General features: G+C 52.9%; 1 protein-coding gene across 8 annotated transcripts in view; it reads left to right on the plus strand.

The window, feature by feature from the left end:
* Positions 1 to 24,781, plus strand: part of PLEKHG3 (pleckstrin homology and RhoGEF domain containing G3) — a 73,909-nt gene that overhangs the window by 44,041 nt on the left and 5,087 nt on the right. For 2 of the 8 annotated variants that reach the window (XM_017533995.2, XM_017533999.1), the window contains exons 2-17: positions 12,626 to 13,015; positions 14,008 to 14,105; positions 15,226 to 15,295; positions 15,624 to 15,670; positions 15,780 to 15,930; positions 16,028 to 16,159; positions 16,349 to 16,531; positions 16,719 to 16,811; positions 17,099 to 17,185; positions 17,434 to 17,467; positions 17,807 to 17,905; positions 21,195 to 21,284; positions 21,763 to 21,801; positions 22,238 to 22,257; positions 22,744 to 23,088; positions 23,609 to 23,722. In XM_017533995.2, coding sequence (XP_017389484.1) covers positions 12,626 to 13,015; positions 14,008 to 14,105; positions 15,226 to 15,295; positions 15,624 to 15,670; positions 15,780 to 15,930; positions 16,028 to 16,159; positions 16,349 to 16,531; positions 16,719 to 16,811; positions 17,099 to 17,185; positions 17,434 to 17,467; positions 17,807 to 17,905; positions 21,195 to 21,284; positions 21,763 to 21,801; positions 22,238 to 22,257; positions 22,744 to 23,088; positions 23,609 to 23,722 — 1,992 coding nt within the window. Of the gene's footprint in view, positions 1 to 468; positions 872 to 12,625; positions 13,016 to 14,007; positions 14,106 to 15,225; positions 15,296 to 15,623; positions 15,671 to 15,779; positions 15,931 to 16,027; positions 16,160 to 16,348; positions 16,532 to 16,718; positions 16,812 to 17,098; positions 17,186 to 17,433; positions 17,468 to 17,806; positions 17,906 to 21,194; positions 21,285 to 21,762; positions 21,802 to 22,237; positions 22,258 to 22,743; positions 23,089 to 23,608; positions 23,723 to 24,781 lie in introns of those variants that run through there. The other 6 variants (XM_017534002.2, XM_017534003.1, XM_017533996.2 and 3 more) reach the window with 5 other exon arrangements.

Genomic DNA, 24,781 nt, shown 5'->3' on the forward strand with positions numbered 1-24,781 from the left:
AGCAAAAAGGGCTTGAGAGCATTCCTATGAGGTGGGGAGAGAGATGGCCTTCTTGGCTCCAACTCAGGCTCTGTGGCAGGTCGTGTAGAGACTGGTGAAGGGCACAGGGGTTGTGGATTCCAGCAAACCCTGGCTCCCATATAGTCACTTCCCTGACTATATGGCCCTGGGTACCTGAGTGTTGTGAGATTATGGAGAGAATGTGTTTTGCCTGAGGTGTGGTACACTCTAATAAATGCTGGCTGAGATTATTTCAGTGAGGCATTTGGGGAGCCTTGTGCCTCTGTTTCCTGACCTGTAAAATAGGGATGGCCACTTGCCCTTCCTCTCTGCCCCCACTATTGTGAGGGCAGAAGGGTTAATTATCCTCTCGCCTGGAGGGCCTGGGGTGGGGGCGGTGCTGCATAAACAGAGCATTGTTGTGCTGCTGGTGAATGATCTGGCTTTGTTCTGGAGTCTTCAGTATTGGACTTCCTGTGGTTAGTATCCCTGTGCTTCATTGCTGGAGGTACTTGCAGGTCCTCAGACCTGTGGCGCTCACCTCTTAGAGCTGTGGCCTGGGTCCTCACCCAGTGGGGACCTACAGAATTGTGTTGGGAAGTCGCGTTTCCTGGGCTAGGGCCCCCCAGCAATCAGGAATGAGAGAAATGCAGAAAGTATGACCCACACGCGGAACTGGTTCTGAATAGAACGTTTATTGACGAAGTTTTGCAGGAGGCGGCGGGCGCTTTAATTCCCGAGGCTGTTGGTGGCAGCCCGCTGCTCGCCCCAAGCCTGTTAACTGCTGGGCTGCCGGTGCTGGGGACAATGTGGCTGCCCGGCTCCTTGCCACCCTCATGGTGCCCGAATGGGAGCCCTCTTGAGGAAAGCGGTAGGTGCTCGGCCGGGGCCAGGCCAGGGGATGGGAATGGGGTGGGATAAGTCTTTCTCAACTCTGGGCCTCTAAGCCTTGCCATACTCCCCCCAGGAAACCCAGCCAGTCACAGGCTTTAGGGCAAAAGACAGGTTCTTCCCTTGAGGGTTAGACACTGAGAACTATAAAGGGAGCAGGTGTAGGGGAGCTGCTCTTCTTAGTGGACTCCATGTGGCTGGGTGACAGCAAGACAATCCTGTGTTCCTTTTGGAGGTGACTGTAAATGCTTCTGCCGGAGGCTTCAGGGGGACTTCTTGTCTTGAACATTTGGAGTTGGGTGGTTAGAGAAGGTCATGTAGGACCCTGCAAACACACACACACACGGAGAGAGAGAGAGAGAGAGAGAGAGAGAAAAGCAGAGTTAATCTCCCACTTCTTCCTGATGTTTCCTTTTCCCAGAATCCATAGAGGGTGGTTGTTTTGGATCAAACCGTGGCAGCTGGTAGAGCAGGTGAAAGGAGGTTCTTTCCCTACCCTGTGTCCTCCCCGGGGGCAGCTGACCCAGACCCGATCCTGGCACCCACCACTTCCATAGCTCCGAGGAGCAGGAGCGTGGAGATCGGGGCAGATTGACCCCAAATCAAGGCCTCACTTTTCCAGGAGTAGATGCTGCCTGGGCTATGTCTCCACATGCGTGCACCCCAGAATTGGGATTGGGTGACACTGCCCCACCAGTCTGAATTCTGGTCCAGGTACCCTTCCAGCTGAGGCAGGAAGTGCGCCTCCTCTACCCAGGAACTGGTTGGATGAGTTTCTTAGGCCTCTCCGGTGAGGCCCCTTGATAGGGAAGGAGCTATGGGTGGAGAGGGGCCCACTGGGTTCTGTAGGATAGAGGAAGTATGTGTGGCCCTGCTAGCTGAATTTGGGAATTTACTCGTGTAAATTCCCAAAGGGCTGGCCACCTTTGGGAATTTACACGAGTGTGTGTGTGTGTGTGTGTGTGTGTGTCCATGTCCATAAGATCTGATTTGGAAATCCACGTTCCTAACTTCTCTGGATCAGGCATCAAGCCCAAGGTCAGAGCCCATGGCAAAGGGGGTTTTGTTGGAGCTCTTTTCTTGCTGTATCACCTGCGAGGAAGAGGAATGAGGGAGGGGAGGGCTGGGGTTGTTTACATAACTTTCTGAATCTGGACTCATTCTTAGAATTGGGAAGGGAGTTGTGCTTCAGGGAAGTGCCCTGGCAGCCTTGCCCCCAAGCCACCGTTCTGATGTGCTTAGGAAGGGAAAGTGAAAATTGAGGGAAGGAAAAAACCCTTGGGTAGTAGGATGCACACAAACTCCTTCTCCAGTCCAGTTGAGAGCTGCTGGCCTGAAATCCCAATGAGAGATTTCTTCCATTTAAGAACTGGCATCTCAGTTTTCTATAGTAGATGTTCTCTTCCTGCTCCTAGAAGCAGTTAGTTTATATGTAGCTTCATCTCTTCACGTTTATGTTGGGTCTCATTTCCTCCCCCTTTATGTGGGTGGGAATGGGTCTCATTCTTTTTTCTAGCCGATGTTCTCTTGATCTCTCGCTCCTCCTTGAAGCTGTCTCTGAACAGCCAGCACCTTCCTGGGCTTCTGCATTCTTCCTGAAAACTCCTTGGCTCTAGGGACACCTGCAGCCACAGCCCATTTCATGGTTTGGACCTTTTTAGGGCACGTTGTTACACCTTGTCTCATGGAGCCCCACTTCCACGTGTCTTGGTAGTTGTTCTTCCATACCTGTCTTGGATCTGTCCTTTCCCACAAAGTCATGTGGATTCCTTCCGTCTGTCCTTGGCCTGCCTTGCAGTCTGGCCTCTTGTTGCCAGATGCCCCAGATGGCCTGGCGTGGTCTGGGTCCTCTCAGGACTCAGCTGCTCTCTTGGCAGCAAATGCACTCAGATCTCTTCTTCACCTGGCAAAAGCTTACTCATTTATGACTCAGCTAAGATGTCACCTCCTCCTAGAAAGCTTCCTGGTCCCCTAGGTAGCACTAGCTACTCCTTCTTCTGTTAGCACAGTTTATTTATTCATGCTTTTGTATTAGGACTGAAGGCATTGTTTTGTGAACACTCTGTTTATTTGGCCATTTTTCCTTCTGAAGTTCAAGTTCTTCAAAGATAGGACAAGGTCTTATTCATGTCATATCCCCAGGGCCTGGTATTCGTGTTCAGGAGTGTTGAATGAATTCCCAAACTGGAAGCAGTCTTGAACTCCCATACTGCTCACGACTGGATGCTCTCCTCCTTTTCTTACAGATGCACTTGTCTTGTTTTGCATTATATAATGTAAGCTCTGAAGAGTGGGGTCTATGTGTGATTTGTCCTAACTACAGGACTGCCATGATGTCTTTCTGGACAGCTTGGGTAGGAAGATTACCAGGGTCATCTTCAAATCGGAGAGAGATCAAGGCACAAAGAGCATGCTGACTTGCTCCTGATTGTGCAGTGGCTAGGCAGAGCTAGGGTAGTTTGGAGGCATGCTGGCTACAGACCCCAGGCTCTTTCACACACATTCTTCTGCTTTTCCTTTTCTTGATACTCCCCGTGACTTAGGAATGGATCCACACTAGAACCTTTCCCAGTACCTTGCCATTTTGCCTTATGCCCTGGCCCTCCCAGGTGTCTACCCTGCAGCTGGGTTTACAACCCAGGGACCAGTGTCAAGGATGGTTTTTGTTAATCACTTATTTGTGCTTTTGCTGTCTCAAGTTGCCTTCACTTCTGCTGTTGCTCAGGCCTGCCATGCCCCATGGCCATGTTTCTCTCCAGCTCCCTGTAGTACATGCCGTCTCTCCGTGTGGATCCCTGAGGAATGCACCCTGTCTGCTGTAGGGGTGGGATTCGGACTCATTTATACTTCATTTCTTGGTTTGACCTCCTGTTGGGTATGGGTATCAGCCTGCTTTACTTTCCAGCTGAATTGCTGTGTGTCTGCCTTTATAAGATCACGGTCTACTTTCCGGCCAACATGGTGAAACTGCATCTTTACTAAAAATACAAAAATTAGCTGGGCGTGGTGGTGCGCACCTATAGTCCCAGCTGCTTGGGAGGCTGAGGCAGGAGAATCACTTGAACCCGAGAAGCTGAGGTTACAGTGAGCTAAGATTGTGCCATTGGATTCCTGCCTGGTGACAGAGAAACTTCGTCTCAAAAAAATAATGGTCTGTATTGATGTTGAGATCATAGAAGATGGATAAACACATGGGTGGTGGGGGAAGGTCAGGTCATGCTGGTTCACCAAGTTTAACTTGTATCATTAATTTGAGATGTGGATCAAACATTTTAGGTACAAGTCAGAAAAATCTCATTGTCTTGGTGGCTACGGAACAGTTAAGTGATTTATCCATCATCATCACCACCACTGTTCTTGGTGGGTGTCCTGTGTGTCAGATGTACGGGTTACTTACTTGTATCATCTCAACCCTGGAGACACCCCAGTCAGGTTGGCACCATTACTGTGCCTATTTTCCTGATGAGGAACTTGAAGCTTGGTGAGGTGAAGTGACTTGCCCAAGGCCACATACAGCCAGGAAAAATGGAGGACCTGGAATTCAAACTAGGTCTGGCTGATTCCAAAGCCTGTGGATGAGTTGACTGCATTTGACCTGTGTGGGCCCCACTGCATCTGTGCCTATTCTCTTCTGCTGAGAAAGCTGGGGGACCTAATGGAGCCCCTCCACACGCACTTGATTCCCACCAAGGTTCTCCAGCGCCTTTGAATCTGAGACAGTAATAAATACAGCTTCCTCCTACCTGCCCACCCCCTCCAGCCTAGAGGCCTCAAAACAAGCAGCCACTGAAGTGGGGATGAGGCTGTGGAGATGGCAAATCTACAGGGCTGGGTCCTTGAATTTTGCTGGTAAGTAGCAGTGGTCCTGTGAGCCTTTTTGACCTCAGGATGAGAGAGGTGGGGCCTCTGGGAACTTTGGATCTGTCTGTGATTTCCAGGGAGTAATTTCTAGCGACACCTTTTAGGGCTTTCTTTGGCTGTTCTGTTTTTGGGGCACACTGCATAGTGACAAGTTGTGCTGGCAGCCAAGTGACCTCTACCCTGGCTGTGAACAAGAGCAAATTATAATCAACAGTAATTGCCCTCATTTGGCTTTAGCATATGTTTACACAAAACTTCCTGATAGACTGCTTTTCCTGGGACATTTGTAGGGAGACCAGATCATCACAGTCCCTTTTCTTTTCTTTCTTTCTTTCTTTTTTTTTTGAGACGGATTCTCACTCTGTCACCCAGGCTGGAGTTCAGTGTCATGGTTTTGGCTCTCTGCAGCCTCCACCTCCCGGGTTTAAGCCATTCTCCTGCCTCAGCCTCTGGAGTAGCTGGGATTATATCACATGCTAATTAACACACACAGTGAATTTTTTTATTTTTAGTAGAGATGGGGTTTCACCACGTTGGTCAGGCTGGTCTTGAACTCCTGACCTCAGGTGATCTGCCTGCCTCAGCCTGCCAAAGTTCTGGGATTACAGGTATGAGCCACCACACCTGACCCATCACAGTTCCTTTCTAAACTTGGCCACCTTCCCCTTCCTCCTAGTCTCTTGTGGCTGGTCACCTAGTCTGTAGCCCAGCAGGGTAGCCATGCCGTGCTCTAGCTCCCTGTCTGGGGCCAAGTAGGATGGGACTACCAGGGTGAATGAGCAGTCACCAATCCTGGCACTTCTTGGTTGATTGGAAACTTGCTAGCAGTGACTAATGTGGAAACTCATTAGACTAGGAGGAACTGGCTTTGGTCTTGACCTCACCCACTGTTTACCTTTCTCTTGACTGTGTGAGTGATGGGAGCTGATCCAGACACCGTCCCGCAGTCCTTCCAGCAGGCATTCATTGAACACCAAATGTGCCTTGCTCTCTAAGGCTGAAGGGAAGGTATGGGAAAGAAGGCCCAGACCACTGGGTTTTACCGTATTGTCCAGAAGAAATGGTTGTATATATCAAGCCCCAAGACCAATGCTTTAACTGATACTCAGGGTGTTTCAAGTTCAGAGGAGCAGATTACTTCCTATTGCTGCTGTAACAAATTCCGCAATCTTAGTTGCTTAAATCAACACACATTTGTTGTCCTAAAGTTCTGGAGATGAGACGTCAGACTGGGTTTGCAGGGCCACGTTCCTTCTGCAGGATCCAGGGCAGAATTTGTTTCTGTGCCCTTCCCAGCTTCCCAGGCTGCCCATTTCCTTGGCTTGTGGCCCCTTCCTCCTCTTCAAAGCCAGCAGCATAGCATCTTCTAGTCCCCTTCTCTCTGTCTCTCTGCTTTTATTGTCAAACTTGTCTGACCCTGACTCCTGCCAGATTCCTCTTATGAGGAACCTTATGATCACATCAGGCCCACCCGGCTAATCTAGGCTGCTCTCCCATCTCAAGATCCTGGATTTGATCACCTCTGCCTTCTGTGTCCCTTTTGCCATATAAGGTGACATTCACAGGTTGAGGGTCAGGCTGTAGATTTCCTTATATGAGAGCATTATTCAGACTGCACTAGCGTGTATGCTGGGAAATGGTCAAGGAGGCCTTTCTGAAGGAGGTGATTGGCTGAATTTGTATAGGCAGAGGATCTGGGGACCCATTCCAGGTTTGAGACACAACGTGGATACATGTCGTGGTGGTGGGGTCCGGGTGGTGTGAGTGAATGACTCTCCCTCTGAGCAAGGTGCCTGGCTTTCCTTTCCTTCAAATGCCAGGCTGAGGAAACTTTCTGGACTTCAGCTGTAGGCCCAGACTTTCTCCTGGAGTCCATGTGGGAGGGCTCCCCTGGCAAGGCACAGTCCTTTTCCTTCCTGGCAGCTGTGGTCCTGCTGCAGGGACCCAGCCAGACTGCATGGGCCCTGCTGCTCCTAGGTGGTGGGAAAATGTATTCCCAAGGGAAAATGAATTTGAGCCAGCTGGGCTGGGTTTGGGTGCCCCAGAAACCTTGGTCACACTGTTGGCACAGCTTCTGCTGGCGGTCACGTTGCTCACATGAACACAGAGTCACTCCCCGGGGAGCCTTCTCTCGTGCTTTATTAGGGTGCTCAGGGCTGCTGAATCTCCAGGAGGGCTGGGAGGGGTCAGAGTGAGGAAACTGCTAGGAAAGGGGCAAGCGCCCTCTAGGAGGGGGTCCTCCCCTCCCCCAGGAGAGCCCCTAGCGTGCGGGGAGCAATGGGAACAGACAGGCAAGAGCTGGGCCTCTGGGGACAGTTTGGGAGCAGGGTGGCCCAGGGTGGTGACAAGCTGCGGGTAAGAGCACAGCTGAGTGATTTCACCATCTTAGCTGACATCTCTCTGGAAGTTCACATTGCTTTCATCCTGTTTTTTTTTCTGGAAGAGTTATAGCTTTTCTCTATTGCTTCCTTCTGGGACTTTTTCTGAAGAGATTCCGAAAGTGCCGTTGTGGGGATTGTTTGGGGGAAGGACAAAAGCTGCTGGGCCACCCTGGCTTTGGGAGCCCTTGGAATGTTTAGCAGTTGGTGTAGTTGAGGGATGAAGAAGGCCACACGGGAGGGCTGCGCCATCGTCCCCCCTGAGTGAGGACTTTCCCTGTGTGCAGGTGCTGTGTGGATTCCTCCCTTACTGGGGCCTTTGGAGCAGCTGCCTCTGGGGACCCCCCTCACTTCTTTTCTGCCTGGCTCCAAAGCAGCTATGGTGCAGCGGCTTCTAATGCTTGAGTGTGAGGTGAAGGGCAGTGGATGAAAGGATGACACCAGCCTCTCTGAACCAGAATGTTTTCTGGAGAATCTCTGATGTGCTCACCAGAGGGTTCGCCCCCAAGTGTCCTTTCCCCTCTCCTGCCTTGTCCTCAGCTCACTGGCCTGGGAGGGAGGGCCAGTGGGTATGGGCTGACCCCTGGGCATTCCCTAGGACCAGAGACACAGAGTTCCAGAAGGCTCTCCGTGAGTGCCCCTGTGGGATGGGGAAGGAGCAGGGTCCCATTGCCTCCGTGACAGGAGACCTGAGGGCAGAACTCCAAGGCTGTTGTGGGTTCTGAGGGTGTGGCCGTTTTTTCCTGTTGGGTCAGAATGGGGCATGGTGCTGAGGCATAGTGGGGAGGGAAGGATGTGGCCCCAGTCTGCTGTGCTGGGAATCCAGGGCCTGCTGCAGCCTGCCTGCCTTGGCACCTGCAGTATTCAGAGACGCTCCTCCAGAGGACAGGTGTGGGTGGAGGAAGGGTGTGGTTTAGGTTCAAATTTAGAGGAAAAAAACCAAACCTCTCTCTCCCTCTTCTGCCCATGGATCTTTAAAGGTGTATGTCTGAGCTTCTTAGGCCATCAAAAAGGAAGCTTGGCTAGGTGTGGTGGCTCACACCTGCTAATCCCATCACTTTAGGAGGCTGAGGCAGGAGCATTGCTTGAGCCCTGGAGGTCGAGGCTGCAAGGAGCTATGATTGTATCACTGCACTCCAGCCTGGGTGACAGAGGGAGACCCTGTCTCAAAAAGAGATAAGTCTTTGGGGACCTGCCCAAAGAAGGCTTCACAAGTGTAGGACTTGAGAGAGTTTTCTGTTTTTTTCTTTTTTGAGACAGAGTCTTGCACTGTCACCCAGGCTGGAGTGCAGTGGTGCGATCTCAGCTCACTGAAACCTCCACCTCCCAGGTTCAAGTGATTCTTCTGCCTCAGCCCCTCAAGTAGCTGGGATTACAGGTGCCCGCCACCACACACAGCTAATTTTTGTATTTTTAGTAGAGACAGGGTTTTATCCTGTTGGCCTGGATGGTCTTGAACTCCTGACATCAAGTGATCTTCCCACCTCTGCCTCTCAAAGTGCTGGGATTACAGGCCGAGAAAGTGAGTTTTCTAGAAGACTGATTCACTGATGACTGACTGGATTGATTGGTGTTGCAAGATGAAAGAGGTCATGGCTGGGGCATACTTAGGAGAACTGGAGACCTGTGTGTGATAGGATGGGGTAGGCGTGGGCACTTGGTTTGAGGGTTTGGCTGCTGTCTGCCTCATCGCCTCTTTCTCTGGCTTCCTCCTTCCCTAGCAGATGGGGTCTTCTAGAGTGAGTATGGAGACCCCAGTTCTCATCCTGGCTTGGGGGAATCTTACAGTATGGAGTGATGCTCTTCGGGTAGTGAGGAAAGACTGGCCCCGCCCAGGGAGCACCAGCGGAGGCACTTTAGCCACCTCTGTGGGAGTCTGAGTTGCACACACATAATGGCTCCAATCCGGTCTCTTAGGGCCAGAATGCACTCCGATTGAGTGGGATGCACTCAGAACGCACTCCGATTGAGTGCCATGTCTCTTATGCGTCACCATCAAACAGTGCCTCCTGACAGTCTGCACTGGTGTCCTGCTTTGTACTCAGTGCTTCGTTTGTTCTTCAGCCCTCCCTTTCTTGGGCTCTTGGTTCTTTTCCAGCAAGTCCTCCTGCCCAGGAGAGGGAGCCTTGTGATCCTGGGTCTCCTGGTCACTACAGGGCTTCTGTCATCATCCAAGAACTTTATAGTCTAATCCCGGTGACCTCATGCTTTTTCTGTTTTCCTTTCTGCTTACCCATGACCTGCAATCCTTTGACTGGGGATCTGTATTTTACCATGTTGTTCTGCCGGAGAGTGAATGGCCAAAGGTCACATAGTAGCAGGTCCAAAAACCACCCTAAGGAATCTTGACTCAGTCCTTCAGAGTATCATGTCGTAAGCCCCGATCCTTCAGGTCTTCATGTCTCCTGCAGCTTATGCTGAAGCAAAGCCATGGCAGCCAGGGCTGTGACCAAGCCTTTGTTTATAGCCCTGGCTAGTGTGTAGTCTGTTAGGGAGGCAGTGGGCAGCAGAGCATGAACTCTGGAGCCTCAGTGCCTGAGTTCGAGTCCAGGCTCTACCACTTACTACTTCTGTGGCCTCAGTGCCTGCATGTGTAAAATGAGAACCCACCTCCTGGAGTTGTTGCAAGGGATTAGTCACTTTAATATGTATATAGCACTTAGAGCATTTTAGCAGTTGGCCGTTATGCTTTGTTTAGTGCTAGGAGGATTTGGGCCACGGGTTCTGTTTTCAAAATATGAGCTTAGTTTGCAGACAGGTAGCCTATGATCAATCAGAGAGAAAACTTCTTCAAGTAGAAAAGACATTTTAGTTTCTGGGTTTGAAGTATGCTTCTGTTGCCACCCTCTTGCAGTAGGATCCCCAAAGAGGGACCCCAATTAGAGACAAATCTTCCTAATTGTGTGTGTGTTGGCGTAGGGGTTGGGCTATGAGTAATCTTGCGTTAAGGCTGTGACCTGGCTGCCTGTGAAATCCATTTGGGACTGGGGCCTTTTCCATTTAGCTTCCCCAGAGAAGCTGACCCCAGGTCTGATCTGGGAAAAGTCTTAGGCCATAAATCCCTGCCCCTTTGTTTCCCGCTGTGATGGTGGTGGTGGTGGGGAGTGCCTGACTGTGCGCTCTGAAGAACATCCGAGTGCCACAGGGCTGGGGGTTAAGGGCTGGGGTGGAGCTTGGGTTTTTGTCTGTCGGTGCTGGAATGACACCACCAGCACCACGGCGTTGCCCTGCCTGCTGGTTCTGTAAAAGGCATAGCTGATTAATTGTAAAGGCTCTTTTGAGGAGGGAGGAAAAAGCAGCAGCCTTACAATTCCCTGGGGGCTTTCCTCTGAGATGCTCAAAGAGCTTTACCAAAATGATCTTGTTAATTAGCCCTCCTTGCATTGTGCTGTGGAGGGAAAGCACTGGCCTGCCACTGAGTCCCCATCTGCAAGACGAGAGGCTCCTACCTCTGTAGGAGGTGACCCCCTCCAGTGAGACACAGTGACAAAGTGCTGTGTGCTCCAGAGGGTCACGGCTAGGTTAGCAGTGAGTGGTAAGTCAGTCTTGAGGTGCTTGATCTGTACCTCAGTAAAAGCATCAATTTGTTCACCATCATTGTTCATTTGTCAAGTTGGCCCTTAAGACCTGTGCTCTTTTTTTTTTTTTTTTTTTTTTTTTTGAGACGGAGTCTTGCTCTGTCCCCCAGGCTGGAATGCAATGGCTTGATCTCTGTCGGCTCACTGCAACCTCTGCCTCCCAGGTTCAAGCAGTTCTGCTGCTTCAGCCTCCTGAGTAGCGGGGATTCCAGGCACCCGCCACCATGCCCGGCTAATTTTTGTATAACTCCTGCTCTTAAATAACTAATAGTGTAGGGCAGAGGGTCTCAAACTAGTCACACTGTCTCAGGTGAGTGCCATAGTGGGAGAAACCGGAGAGGTGGTAAGAGAACACGGAAAGGTTCCCCAGTTTTGGGGGATATTGGAAGGTTCCTGGAGGGGGCAGCGTGTAATTGGAGACCTAAAGATTGGATGTACATAGGTTGGGGAAAGGTACCGTATGGGGTGGATGGGGGAGGAGGTAGTGCTGAAGCAGAGAGAACATTTGCAAAAGCCAGAGACCCAGGGGTGTGGGTTTCTAGGTTGAGGCAGAGGCACAGAGAACCAGGGGCCAGTGCCAAGGGTTCCCAGAGTGATGGCAGCTTCTAGATCCTTCTCCATGGAGCTCAAGCCTCTACCCTTTGGCTGTGTCTGTGGTCTAGTTGCTTCTGAGCTCTAAAGCTAGGGGTAGAAGACTTGGGTCAGTAGGGATGAGAGGAATGCTCAGGAACTTACTGCTTTTCTGTGAAATAGCAATTAGATGTGTACTCTGGAAAGTGGCATTGGTGAGCTCTGCTTCTATGGGGTGGGCATGGGTGTTGCATAGGTGTCCCTGTCCTTCCCAAAGGCTACAGCCTGGAATTAGTCTGGCCACTCCACCCTTCCTTCCCCGGATGCTCCAGGTGGGCCTGCCTGTGAGCCACACCATCTGCTTAGGGAATAAAGTCCACCTGAGGCTGTGTTTGCCTCACCTGGGTGCAGTTTACTGCTTTCTCTGCTGCCCCCACCCAGCTGTGCTAAAAGGAGCTTACAGAGACTCACTGATGGCTCAGCCCTGAGGAATTTCCCGGGGCCTGGGATGAGTCAGGGGCAACCTGTACCGGGTGCTGGGGTGGGGCTGGGGAGTGGGGGGATAATGGTGGCTCAACCAGTCAATATTCAGAAGATTTCAGGTTCGTGGTGAAGCCACTGGTGCCCCTGAGGTTTTGCAGTCCTAGGGAGAATATCACCCCTGGTATGTGTCTTGTCTTAACACTGTAAAAACCAGGTCTTTGCCCATTCCTGTACAGTGACCCCAGCACAGGCCACAGACAGGTGAGCACTTGGGAAGTGCCTCTTGACAACTGCCATTATCATCACCATATTGATGGCGTATGGAGCACGAACCCTGTGCCAGGCATCATGCTCAGAGCTTTACAAACAGCAGATATGGCCTCATCCAGGAGGACACAGTCATGGGGTAGGCTGTGTCCATCCCCATTTTACAGGTGAGGAGCTGCAGCTCTGAGAGACTAAGTACTGTGCCCCGGCAGTGGGGCTGGGCTGTGAGCTCCTCAGCAGGTACCTGGACCACTGCGCTGGCAAGTGGACTTGGGCACTCTCATCAGTGCTCATAGAGTCTGAGGGCACGGTCTTTCTTGGGATTCAGTTTTGTTTTGTTGTGTTAAACATAAATACACATAGCATAAAGTTGGACCATCTTCACCATTTTAAGTGTACAGTTCAATGACAGTAGGTACATTCATATCATTGTGCAACCAGCATCACCGTCTCTCCACAGAACCTTTCATCTTCTAAAACTGAATTCTGGACCCACTAAACATGCCCACCCCACTTGTCCCTATCCCTGGCAACCACTCCTGTTCTCTTTCTCTGGGCATTCTGAGGTTGACCCTTCATCTGTCTGTCTTGTTGCAGAATCTCCCTGGGGTGCCCTCCCCAGGCAGCAATGCCAGGATGCCCGTGTCCACCTCTCTCCGCCAGGATGGCAGCCAGGAGCGGCCGGTGAGCCTGACCTCTACTACCTCCTCGTCGGGCTCCTCCCGTGACAGTCGCAGTGCCATGGAGGAGCCCGGCGGCTCCGAGGCTCCCACTGAGAATGGAGCAGGCTCCCCGAGAGGCCGGCATCTCCCCAACAGCAACAACAACTCCAGCAGCTGGCTGAACGTGAAGGGGCCCCTCTCCCCATTCAACAGCCGGGCGGCGGCTGGGTCTGCACACCACAAGCTCAGCTACCTGGGCCGAGTGGTGCGGGAGATCGTGGAGACGGAGCGCATGTATGTGCAGGACCTGCGAAGCATCGTGGAGGTGCGTGCCGGGGCCCCAGGCGCAGCGTTCTAGCAGAAGCCTGCTTCACCCGGGAGGGCAGCTCTCGGAAGACATGCTTCCAGTGGAGTAGTTGGAGGACAGGGGTCTCCCACAACCCTGTGGAAGCTGTGGACTCCTCAGGCTTCCCTAGGACCTTGGGCCAGATCAGTAGCTTGGGCTGGCAGGAGTAAGCATCGCTGACAGGGAGGGTGGGGCCCCAACCTGCTTAGGAAGATGGCTATAGGGAGCCTGGGCCACAGAGACTGAATGCAGTGAAGACACAGGCTCTGGGCCTGGCCCCCCGCATCCGCTGCCCTGTTGTTTCCTGGCTGTGCGGGGTCTCAGGTTCCTCCTCTGTAAGAAAAAGCCACACCTCCCTTGCAGGGTCACTGTAGGTAAAGGGCACGGAAGGGGAGCTGTGTGGCCACCACTGAGGAAGCCCTCTGCCCGCTGGCTTAGGGTGTGGATTAGTTTCCTAGGGCTGCATTAACAAATGACCACACACTGAGTGGCTTAAAACAGCAGATATATTCTCTCTCAATTCAGGAGGCCAAAGTCCAAAATCAAGGTGTTGGCCGGTGTTGGCCGGGTGGGATCCCTCCGCAGCCTCTGAGGGAGTAGGCGTTCCATGCCTCTCATCCAGCTTCCTGGGCCCTGGCAGTCTTTGACGGGAGATGTGGCCCAGAACCTTCCCATTACCTTCTTTTCTGTGTGTTTTCCTGTCCTCTCCTCTTATAAGGACAGCAACCACTGGATTTGGGGCCCACTCTGAATCCTATCTGAAGTCATCTTGAGATCCTTAACTAATGGCATCCACACAGAACTTATATCCAAATAAAGTCACATTCTGGGGTTCCAGGTGGACACTGTCTCACCCAGCACAGTAGGTGGACTATGAAGGTGTCACAGCAGTGCCGAAACGAGATGTGGCTAGGGCGGGTAGTGGGCATGTTGTGCCGGGAGCTGGGTTCTGACCGCCTCTCCCCACGCAGGACTACCTCTTGAAGATCATCGACACACCCGGGCTGCTGAAGCCAGAACAGGTCAGCGCCCTTTTCGGGAACATAGAGAACATCTACGAACTCAACAGGTATGTGAATGGGCCCGACACCATGTTGTGCCTGCGACGCACCCTTCAGGGCCTAGAAAGGGACCCTGGATGGCCCTGGACTCATGGGCTGTGACATGTGGGCCCGGGGCCTGTTCTCTGAGGACAGGGAAGGGTGGTCCATCTCTGTGCCCTGGCTGACGTGCTTTCTCTCAAGGGCAGACAGGGAGGTAATTGGACGGTGTGTGCGTGTTGGGTCCAGCCTGGGCCGGCGCCCCTCAAGGGGCTGCTGGGCTCTTCCCTGCACACCAATTCTCTTCCTTCTGGGTGGCTTCTCTGTCCTTCTCATCTTCATTTTTCACTTGCACATCTCCTAATTTCTTATCCTCCTTCCTACTGACCCCAAGGGCTCCCTGGAGATGATCTGATCTATTAGTGGAATGCACAGCCCCCGCAAGACAGATGTGGGAGGCTGAACAGGGCAAAGGGCGTGGGTCTGTTGCCTGGGACCATGGACTCCCCAGGGAAAGTGCACTGCTTGGGAATGGCAGGGCTTGAGGGAACAGCGGTGCTAAGACCGGAGGAATCATATCCCAGGCCCCTTAAGATTGGCAGAAGGAGCTCTGGCTGTGTAAGCTGGAGAGGTCTGGGAGCGCAGGGTGCAGGGAACACTTAGGCCAACTGTGAGGGGTTGGGAAAAGAGGAGGAGCATAGAGGGAGGAGACCAGGAGTGATGTTTCTACGGGTGCCAGGACTCACCTGTCTCTCCCCATATCCCTGGCTCCTTTGCTAGTCCCCTTTCTCTTTTCTTTTCCCTTTAATCCTCTGCTTTTTGTGTGTTTGACTCCTTCTGCCTACGGAGGAGCTGTGGCCCCTCCCGAGGTGGGTATAGGGGTCCCCTTTTCCTCTCCCACTTGCTGAGCCCATAGGTCTCCCTGGCTTCCTGCTTCGTGGTGGTGCTGGATACTTTGTGGTTGCTGCATGGGGCAGGGCTCCCTCTGCCCTTGGCTGCCTCCCAGGAGGCTGGAAGCCCCAGCTCTTTAGCATGACAACAGGGCTGGCTGTCAGTCATGGCTCAGGGCTTGGGAGGTTGGGGAGGGGGCAGTGAGGGGCATTGTCCTCTGACTACAGAGGGTACAGTGGCTGCTCTCCCCTCACCCAGCCAGCTCCTCAGAGACCTGGACAGCTGCAATAGTGACCCCGTGGCTGTGGCCAGCTGCTTTGTAGAAAGGGTAAGAAGGGTTGGATCCTTGCCCCTGTCCTACCTTGTTGACAGCTCAGAGAGACAAGAACTACCAGCATAAACGGACATTTAAGTCTTGGGGATCCCTTTCCAGTGAAAGTCCCGGGTGCTCTGTCTTGAATGAGAAGGGTGTTCTGGAGGGAGCCAGGACTGCTGGGTGGATGGGATGTTCTTGACAAATAGGTATAAAGATAGCTCTGTAGGCACTTGGGAACAGGGGACAGAGTATGCTCTGGGGCTAGGGACCTATCTGGTACCACCATCTTTACAGTCAAATGGGAATCTCCCTGAAATCACTATTTTTGATCTCTTCTTAGAGCCAAGAGTTTGATATCTACACCCAGTATTGCAACAACTACCCCAAGTGAGTAACTGGGGCGGGAGGGAAGGCAGAGCCATCTGGTGAGTCCAGAGCCACCACCTCCTCATCCAGGCCTTCCCCAGGCGGTGACAGGCCCTTCTCCCACTCGCAGCTCCGTGGCCGCCCTGACGGAATGCATGCGGGACAAGCAGCAGGCCAAGTTCTTTCGGGACCGGCAGGAGCTGCTGCAGCACTCGCTGCCCCTGGGCTCCTACCTGCTGAAGCCAGTCCAGCGCATCCTCAAGTACCACCTGCTGCTCCAGGTAGCTATCGCCCCCTCCCCCTTCCTCCCAAACATCTGGGGTCTGGGGAGGGCAGGCCTTTGAGTCAGGGGTACCTAAGCCCCTATCTTCTGCGCAGGAAATTGCCAAGCATTTTGATGAAGAAGAGGATGGCTTTGACGTGGTGGAGGATGCCATTGACACCATGACCTGTGTGGCCTGGTACATCAACGACATGAAGAGGAGGCATGAGCATGCAGTCCGGCTCCAGGTGCTCTGGGGCTGGGAGGCTGGGGGAGGGGCAGGGCTGAGTGGGCCGGGCTTTGGCTGGAAAGAGGGCATGTGGCAACCCTTCTGATGAGCTGGGGGGTGGCATTGGGGGAGCCTTTGTGGCAGGGTTTGCAGAGCCTCCTGAGGCCCTAGTGGCCTGACTCTAGGGGTTGGGGCCCCTCTGCTGCAGGAGATTCAGTCACTCCTCATTAACTGGAAGGGACCCGACCTGACTACCTATGGGGAGCTCGTCCTGGAGGGCACATTCCGCGTGCATCGCGTGCGCAATGAAAGGACCTTCTTCCTCTTTGACAAAATGCTGCTTATCACCAAGAAGCGCGGCGATCACTTTGTCTACAAGGGCAACATCCCGGTAACCAGGCCCTGCCCATCTCCTCTGCAATCTTCTCTCCTTCCCAGAGGATCTGGGCTCCCCTCCTTGTCTGCTTCTTGGGGCTCCTGCACCACCCTTCTGAGTCTCCCTCCCTACTTCCCCAGGCTGTCTTGAGGGGACGGGCCCCCCAACATTGTGCTTGACTGTCCTTTCCCTCTGCCCCCAGTGCTCCTCCCTGATGCTGATCGAAAGCACCAGAGACTCCCTGTGCTTCACCGTCACCCACTACAAGCATAGCAAACAGCAGTACAGCATCCAGGTGAGGGGCAGGTGGGGCGCAGGGGTGAGGGAACAAGATGCCCAGGGGACACCTGTGTGGGACTCCTGGCTCCTCTGCTCACCTAGCTGCCCCAAGCCCCAGTGTCTCCATCTGTAAGGCAGGGATCTTGCAGGCACCTCTCAGGGTCGAAGCAAGGAGTCAGGCTAACCTCACAGAGGCCCCAGCATGGCCCCACTTTTTCTTCCTGGGCAGAAGCACTGTCCATGCTAGACTGCTTCAGGCCTGTATTGATAATCCCTGGGTTCCTTTCCCTTGGATCCTCCTAGGCGAAGACAGTGGAAGAGAAACGGAACTGGACTCACCACATCAAGAGGCTCATCCTGGAGAACCACCATGCCACCATTCCCCAGAAGGTGAGCTCCTCGAGCTTCTGACTGGGTGCAGGGAGAATGCGCTCCTCTGAGCCAGCTCTGCAGGGTCCGTTGGGGCCTCACATTCTGGACTTTGGCTCCACGGGACAGTGGGTGTCAGTACGGCAGATGCCCCAGACCTTGGTTCAGCACTGCAGGCCATCCTCCTTGTACAGCAACGGTGGGTCCTGTGGGCAGGGGAGGCTGACCCACGGCAAGGTAATAACCAGGTGCATTGCCTTCTCCTTCAGGCCAAGGAAGCCATCCTGGAAATGGATTCCTACTGTAAGTGTGCCCTTTTCTGCCTGTTTTGTCCCTAATTGTGCACATTGCTAGGTCAGGCTGCATTCTGGGGAAGCTTTACCTGGTCATTTTATTCCAGGAAGGGGAGGATGGGGGTCTTCCATTAAGGGCGGGGTTTAACTACATGATTAGGGACGCTTTCCTGCTGAGTGGTGGGACCCTCAGTGCCTGAAGCTGCCAGATGGAAGATGGAAGGCGCTCTGGAGGCTTCTGGCCCTGGAGCTAGGTGGGTGCAGAGGTCTTGCTGGGCATGGACAGGGCCGGGAGTAGGCCAAGGCCAGTTGGGAGCCAAAAGCTTGATCGTCTCTCTCCTGGGTGCAGATCCCAATCGGTACCGCTACAGCCCAGAGCGACTGAAGAAGGCATGGTCCTCCCAGGATGAGGTGTCCACCCACGTGCGCCAGGGCCGCCGGCAATCTGGTAAGAGAAGGGCTGTGGAAGCAGGAAGCCTCTCTCTCGCACCCTTGCCCAGGCTGAGGACTGTCTTCAGCAGTGTCCAGGGGTGGCTCTCACCTCTGCGGAAACCCTGGGAAAGGCTAGAGGGGGGCTGGGCGCACACCTGGGGCGCATCCTTTCCCTTTGCTAGTGCTGCCCACACCAGGTGCCTCTAGGCCCTTGCTGCCCAACCGGTCTGGGTAGCTAACCTTTTCTTTTTTCTTTTTTCTTTTTTTTTTTGAGAGACAGGAGTCTTGCTCTGTCACCAAGGCTGGAGTACAGTGGCTTGATATCGGCTCACTGCAACCTTTGTCTCCTGGGTTCAAGCAATTCTCCTGCCTCAGCTTCCCAAGTAGCTGAGATTGCAAGCATGCATCACCACACCCAGCTAAATTTGGTATTTTTTAGTAGAGACGGGATTTCACTATATGTTGGCCAGGTTGGTTTCGAACTCCTTGCCTCAGGTGATCTGCCTGCGTCGGCCTCCCAAGGTACTGAGATTATGGGTGTGAGCCACTGTACCTGTCCAGCCCACCTTTTTCAAGGCCCTAGGAATACTTGCTCCCTCGGGCCTTGGCACCCCTTCTTACCCCCTCCCTCATTTGCCGCTCGGGAATACCAACCCCAAGACATCACGCATGGCCCATCCCAGTCCTGGAACAACCCAGCAGAAGCAGGACCTGGGGAAAACGAGTTAGACTTCAGTGGCACCAAACCCAGACAGGCAATATTTACTTTGGGTCTCAGGAAAAAGTTCCATTTTCCTCTCCTGAGTTTTCTTCCATTCCTGGAGTTGCTAGTGTGTTCTTGGATTATTGGAATGAATCGTCTATTTGAAAGGAGAAAACCTTGCTTTTATTCTTAGCTCTGTGGTGATGAGTGTGTGTGTTTTCTATGTTGGTTTTTTCACTGCTATTTAGTTCAAGGCCCAAGGACAGGTCCGGCTTCAGCCAGTTGTCTGCCAAACATCCCCAAGGTGGGAGTTGGGGTGAGAATTGTCTTTCAGACCCCGGGAGAGAAGGATTCTAAAGTGACTGAGAGCAGTGTCTTGGCTTGGGTCCACAAGTATGTTGGGTTTTGATTGGTGATGACCCATGGGTCCCCCGAGCGTGTGTGTGGATTGATATGTGGGTGTTAGCCTTCCAGAAGGTGGAGCAGTGGCTTATAGGAAGCTTTTCTGGTTTTACGTTGTTGGTATTGCTCTGGATGGATCTTGAGCCCTAGGCCACCTTGCTATGGTTGCAAAAGTTTTATGGTTAAAAGCCCCAAATGGGGGTGTTGCCTTCTTCTCTCTAGCCTTCTTTATTTCCTTTTCTTTTTTTTCTCCTGTAATTCTCTTCTTGTCCTCCTTAACTTGCTGTACCTTAAAATTGGAAGCTTCTATCACATGGATGTGTTCAGCAACTGATAATGTTGGTGACAGTGACAGTAGCTGTACCCTAATGTCAATGTCAAAACTTTAGCTACGGATGTACAACTCTGTGAATATACTTAAAGCCATCAACTTATACACTCTAAATAGGTGAATTGTATGTGAATTATATCTCAATAAAGCTGTTACAAAAAAACCCCAAACTTTAGTTGTCTAAGGCACTCAGGAAATGAGCCATTTTAGAGAGCTGAACTTTCCACAAGGCTGAGATTTTTAGCCTGTAAATACTAAGAGTTGGATTTTTTAAAAAAAGATTTAAAATTTTTTTGTTTTAACTGTTATGAAGTAGACATCTTTTCTTTTCTTCCTTTTCTTTTCTTTCATGGCGTCTTGCTCTGTCGCCCAGGCTGGAGTGCAGTGGTGCAATCTTTGTTCACTGCAACCTCCACCTCCTGGTTCAAGTGATTCTCCTGCCTCAGCCTCCTGAGTAACTGGGACTACAGGCATACACCACCACACCCAGCTAATTTCTTTGTATTTTAGTAGAAATGGTTTCACCACGTTGGCCAGGCTGGTCTTGAACTCCTGACCTCAGGTAATCCGCCCACCTCGGCCTCCCAGAGTGCTGGGATTACAGGCGTGAGCCACCACGCCTGGTTGAAATAGACATCTTTCTAAAGCATGTTAAACCAAGGGTGCTGCCCGCAGTTGAACCTTTCCTTTTCTGGAGTCGATGCTACAGCATCACTTAGGGTATGTGAACTGCCACATGCTTGAGGGGCCCCAGAAGCTGTAGGTTGCCATAGAGACAGCCTGTGTTTGGTATGCCATGCCCCTCTTCACCATTCTTCTGTAACACTGAAGTGTTTGTTCTCATCAGTCTAAGCATGTTTGTCTGTAGTAGCCCCTCTTCCCCTCCTGTCTATTAGAAAGTGATTGTTCAGGCCGGGCATGGTGGCTCACTCCTGTAATCCTAGCACCTTGGGAGGCCGAGGTGGGAGGATCACTTGAGGCCAGGAGTTCAAGACCAGCCTGGACAACATAGTGAGACTTCGTCTCTACAAAATTAAAAAATTAGCTAGGCATGATGGTATGCACCTGTAGTCCTAGCTACTCCAGAGGCTGAGGTGGGAGGATCACTTGAGCCTGGAAGGCAGAGGTTGCAGTGAGTGGATATTGTGCCCCTGTACCCAAACTGGGTGACAGAACAAGACCTTGTTTCAAAAAAGAAAGAAAGCAAGCAAGAAAGAAATCAATGAGTCAATCTATTGAACTTGTGGAAACTGTAGACCACAAAAAGACCAGCAAAGCCCCGGGGGAGGGGCTTGGGCCACATGCGGGCGCTCTACTGCCTGGGCTCAGCCCTCTGCTCTGACTTCCTTGAGGTCTTTTCCGCTTCTGCTTCCCACTCAGAGAGCTGAGATGGGCTAACAAGTATACTCTATGGATAATCAAGGTCTATTGTTTAATTTAAATGATGTGGCACTTATCCAATATTCTTGATAAGTTTTGAAATGAAAGAATATTTTCTACTTCTCACTTTAAAAATAATTAGGCATTTACTTACATTGATACAGATAGTGTTGCATGTTGTGTGTGTGTATCAGCAGAAAAGAGTTTCTTCAGTAGGCCCTCCTGCTGAGGAACAGCAAGAAACCTTGGTAGGCTTTCCTTCTGACTCCAAATGTGTAGCAAATCATGGCCATCCCTGGGCCTCACACTTACCATCAGCCGGGCTGGGCAAGGATATAGATAGGCGAAGGTTGAGGGTCTGTAGAGCTGGACCTTGAGACAAGGTCCTCTTATGCCTGCCCTCCAGTCTCATGTGTGTCCCCAGAAAGGCTGGGTACAAGGTGATGACACCATCAGCCTAACAGATGTTATTTTGTATTCTGTCCCCAGAGCCTGGTCACTCTCCGTATATTCGGGCAACTCTCCCCAGCGGGCAGCGAGGCTTCATGATGCCAGGCCTTAAGGGCCGTAGAAAGTCGGGTGCGACCTCTGCTTTCCAGCTGGGGTGCTGTGAGAGGGCTTGGCAATGGGTGTAGCTGCTGTGCTGGTAGCTTATTGCCAGGGAGGCAGGAGGCTTGAGGTGGAGCCAGGAACCTCCCTCCGGAGATGTTGCTAGTTGGTCTGAAGGGAGCAGCATGGAGCTCTGTCCCCTCCCTATGGCTCCTGCATGAGGGCCCTGGGCCAGGTGTGCTAATGCATTACATCATGGGCAGCGCTGCAGGGCTGGCAGTCACAGCAGGGGTCCCGGAGCTGGATGGGCCCATCTCCCTGTCCAGTAGGTGCAAGGGGGCTCGGTGACACTGTGGAAGGCAGCCTCCCTGGGGCCTTACGGCTGCCGGGGGCCAAGGCAGAGTGGACTTTGAGCTGGTGATGGGCTGGTGGCACTGTGAGCTTGTTACCCAGTCAGGCACAGCAGTTTCCTGGCCTGCACTGACTCTGCCCATGCTTTCCTCCTCAGAACCAACCAAACACCTGCTCAGGCAACTCACAGAGAAAGGTGAGTGTGTGAGGGTGGCCAGCCATTCCCGGTGAGCGGGGGAGGAAGAGTGGAAGCAGCTGACCACCTGGGATGTGACCTGGGGGTGGGGGGATTGTCATAATAGTATAGCGGGGACTCTGCCTCCGTTCCCTCTGGAAGAGGGCCTCACCCCTGACTGTCTGAGGAGAGGGGCTGGAGCTCTCCCCCATGCACAGGCCTCTTGCCCTTTCCTCGGGAAACAGGGGGCACAGACCTGCACTGCTCTGCGACCCTGGGCTCCTGCTCTGTCTCATTCTTTTGAAAGCCCCAGAGACTAGGTGAGGGTTCTAGGAGCAGGAGCCCCCAGGGAGGCCTTCCCCACGGGGCTGTACAGAGGTCTGTCTCCTGCTTACTGATCTCTTCCCCTTCCCTGCCCCTTGCCCATGTGCTGGGGACCTGGTGGTGATGTCCGCAGCCCGAGCAGCAGGAATGAAGGTAAAGGCCAGTGGGAGGAGGGGACTGGCTAACAGAGGCGGGTGGGACTGCCCGGGTCATCCCTCTGGCCCCGTCAGCCTTCATTGTCTTCATTCATTCAACAAATGCCTACTAATCACCTACTGTGTACTAGGCTCTGTGGCATAGGGCCACAGAGATGAATAAGACATGAGCCTTGCCCGGGGGACCTTTTGGCACCCTCTTCCTAGAACAGCACCCTGCTGACATCCTGCCCAGGGTGGACCTGCTCAGATTTCCCTCTCTCTAGGGTAGACAGGCAGGCAGGCCTTTTTGGGTTCTGAATTTTTTTTACAAGATCCCAGCCTTTCCACCATAATGCCCACTCCTCCCTGGACCCCACTGGAGACCTGAGTTGGGCATCTAGATGTGGCTTTCTGTGTGAAGCGTCCCTACCCCCAGCTGCCTGCAGGAGGAGGGGAGGTTGCCCAAGATGCTGGTCACGAGGGGCTTTTGTGCTCTGAACAGCATGCAGGCAGTGCTGGCACCCTCCTGGACTTTGGGCAGCCCTCCCGTAGTCGGGGCCTGCAGCCGGAGGCTGAAGGGGCTGCTCAGGAGGAGGAAGAGGAGGAGGTGGTGGAAGAGGAGGAGGAGGAAGAGCAGGCCTTTCAGGTCTCTCTGGAGGACCTGGCAGGGCATGAAGGCAACGAGAAGGGGTCTGGGCCGGAACCCCCAGGCTCAGAGGAGGAGGAGGAGCAGGAGGAGAGCCTGGCAGTGGCGGAGCAGGTAGCCGACTTTGCCAGCTCCCTGCTGGCCGCCCTCCACTGCTGGCACTATCGGGCCAACGCTTTACTTTTCTCCCGGGGCGCTATGGTGAGGTGTCTCTTCGAGCTCCCTTCCTCCCTGCATGCTCCCTGGCATGTGCATGCCCACCCAAGGGCCCCCTCTACTGCCCTCCACACCCTACCCTGCCCTGGCTTTACTCCACCCCTCAGCACTTCTTAATCCCCTCGCTCACTGTCACACCCTGGTGAGCCCCTGGCATGCTCTGTTCCAGTACTGGACACTAATCAGTATAACGTCCAACAAGCATGATAAGTGGGGTGGGGTGATGGGGGTGGGAAGAAGCCAGCTCACAGTGGGGCTGGAATGGTCAAGTCCACTTTGTCTGGACAGAAAGGTGGGCTGGGCTTTTCTGAAGCCACATGCCTGACAAGGCTTTCTGCAGCCCCAGGCCTGGCGGTTCAGGTTGGCTCTGGAATGGCTCGGGCCCAAGGCTGGCTCTTAGCTCAGCCTAACCCCTTGGGGTGTGGGAGGCACTGCCCATGTTGGGATGCAGACGGGATCAGCTTCCAGTTATCTTGGAGTTGATGACTGACCTCTGCCTCTGCAGGGAAAGGGGCGCAGGGAGTCTGAAGGCTCCAGGAGCAGCAGAAGGCCCAGTGACCGGTCTCCAACCAGTGCTGAGAAGTGCATGAGCTTCGAGTCCGTTTCTTCCCTGCCAGAGGTGAGCGACCAGCAGGTGGCATGGGGGTAGTAGGAAGTGCTTGGAGTCCAGATTTCCCAGTCTGAAAGTAGGGCTTTCAGGCATAGGCTCTTCCCATTGAGCCCATGGGAACAGAGATTCCCCACCTCACAGGACTCTCAGCCCTGCCGGAAGCCCATTTGGCCTGGGGGTATGTGGTGTGGTGAGCTGACCACCCCTTTCAATTAATTAGAAAAAGGCACGTACAGTCCCACGCCAAGGGCACACAGCTGGTGGAAATGAACCAGATATTAGGCTCCCTTGGCTGGGCCACCTTGTATGGGTTATAAGGCCCTGTCCCAGCCAGCCTGCCAGACATTGAAATCACACCTGTGGTCACCTGGGCAAAGTGTAGGAAATTGATATCTATTGAACACCTCTGTAAATGATGTGTTATTTCTTCCTTCTCTTTACCACAACTCTAGAAGGAAAGCTCCCAGGGGCTGATGGCGAGAGGTTGATGGTGTGCCTGATGCTGAGCAGCTTCTGAGGGGCGGGGCCATAGATCAGACCTGGGGCTCGGACTCAGAGGCCCACTCTCCTTCTCCTGCCCTATGCTGTCTGTGGGTTGTGGGAAGCAGAGTCCTTCACTTTCCCAGTTATAAAGGAAAGATCATGAACGATGGCCTGGACCCCATGTTGGACCCCACAGCCAAGACTGAGAAGCCTGGTTGATACTGGATAGGAATGTAGCATGATGTCTTAGCTTCAGCTGCTGTAACAAAAGCCCTTACTGCTACCTGGGTAGCTTAGTTATTGCTCACAGTTTTGGAGGCTGGAAATTCTAAGGTCAAGATGCCAGCAGACTCTGTTGAGGGCTCACCCTCTGCTTTGTAGATGGTGGCTTCTTGCTGTGTCCTCACGTGGTAAAGGGGCAAGGAAGCTCCCTCAAGCCTCTTGTGTAAGGGATCTGACCCCATTCGTGAGGATGGAGCCCTCATGATCTAATTTCCCAAAGGCCCCACCCCTCATTACCATCACACTGGGTGTTAGCCTCCACATATCAATTTTATTTATTTGTTGGATTTTTTTTTTTTTTTT

The sequence above is a fragment of the Cebus imitator genome, unplaced genomic scaffold (genome assembly GCF_001604975.1).
Source record: "Cebus imitator isolate Cc_AM_T3 unplaced genomic scaffold, Cebus_imitator-1.0 Scaffold83, whole genome shotgun sequence".
Lineage (NCBI taxonomy): Eukaryota > Metazoa > Chordata > Mammalia > Primates > Cebidae > Cebus > Cebus imitator.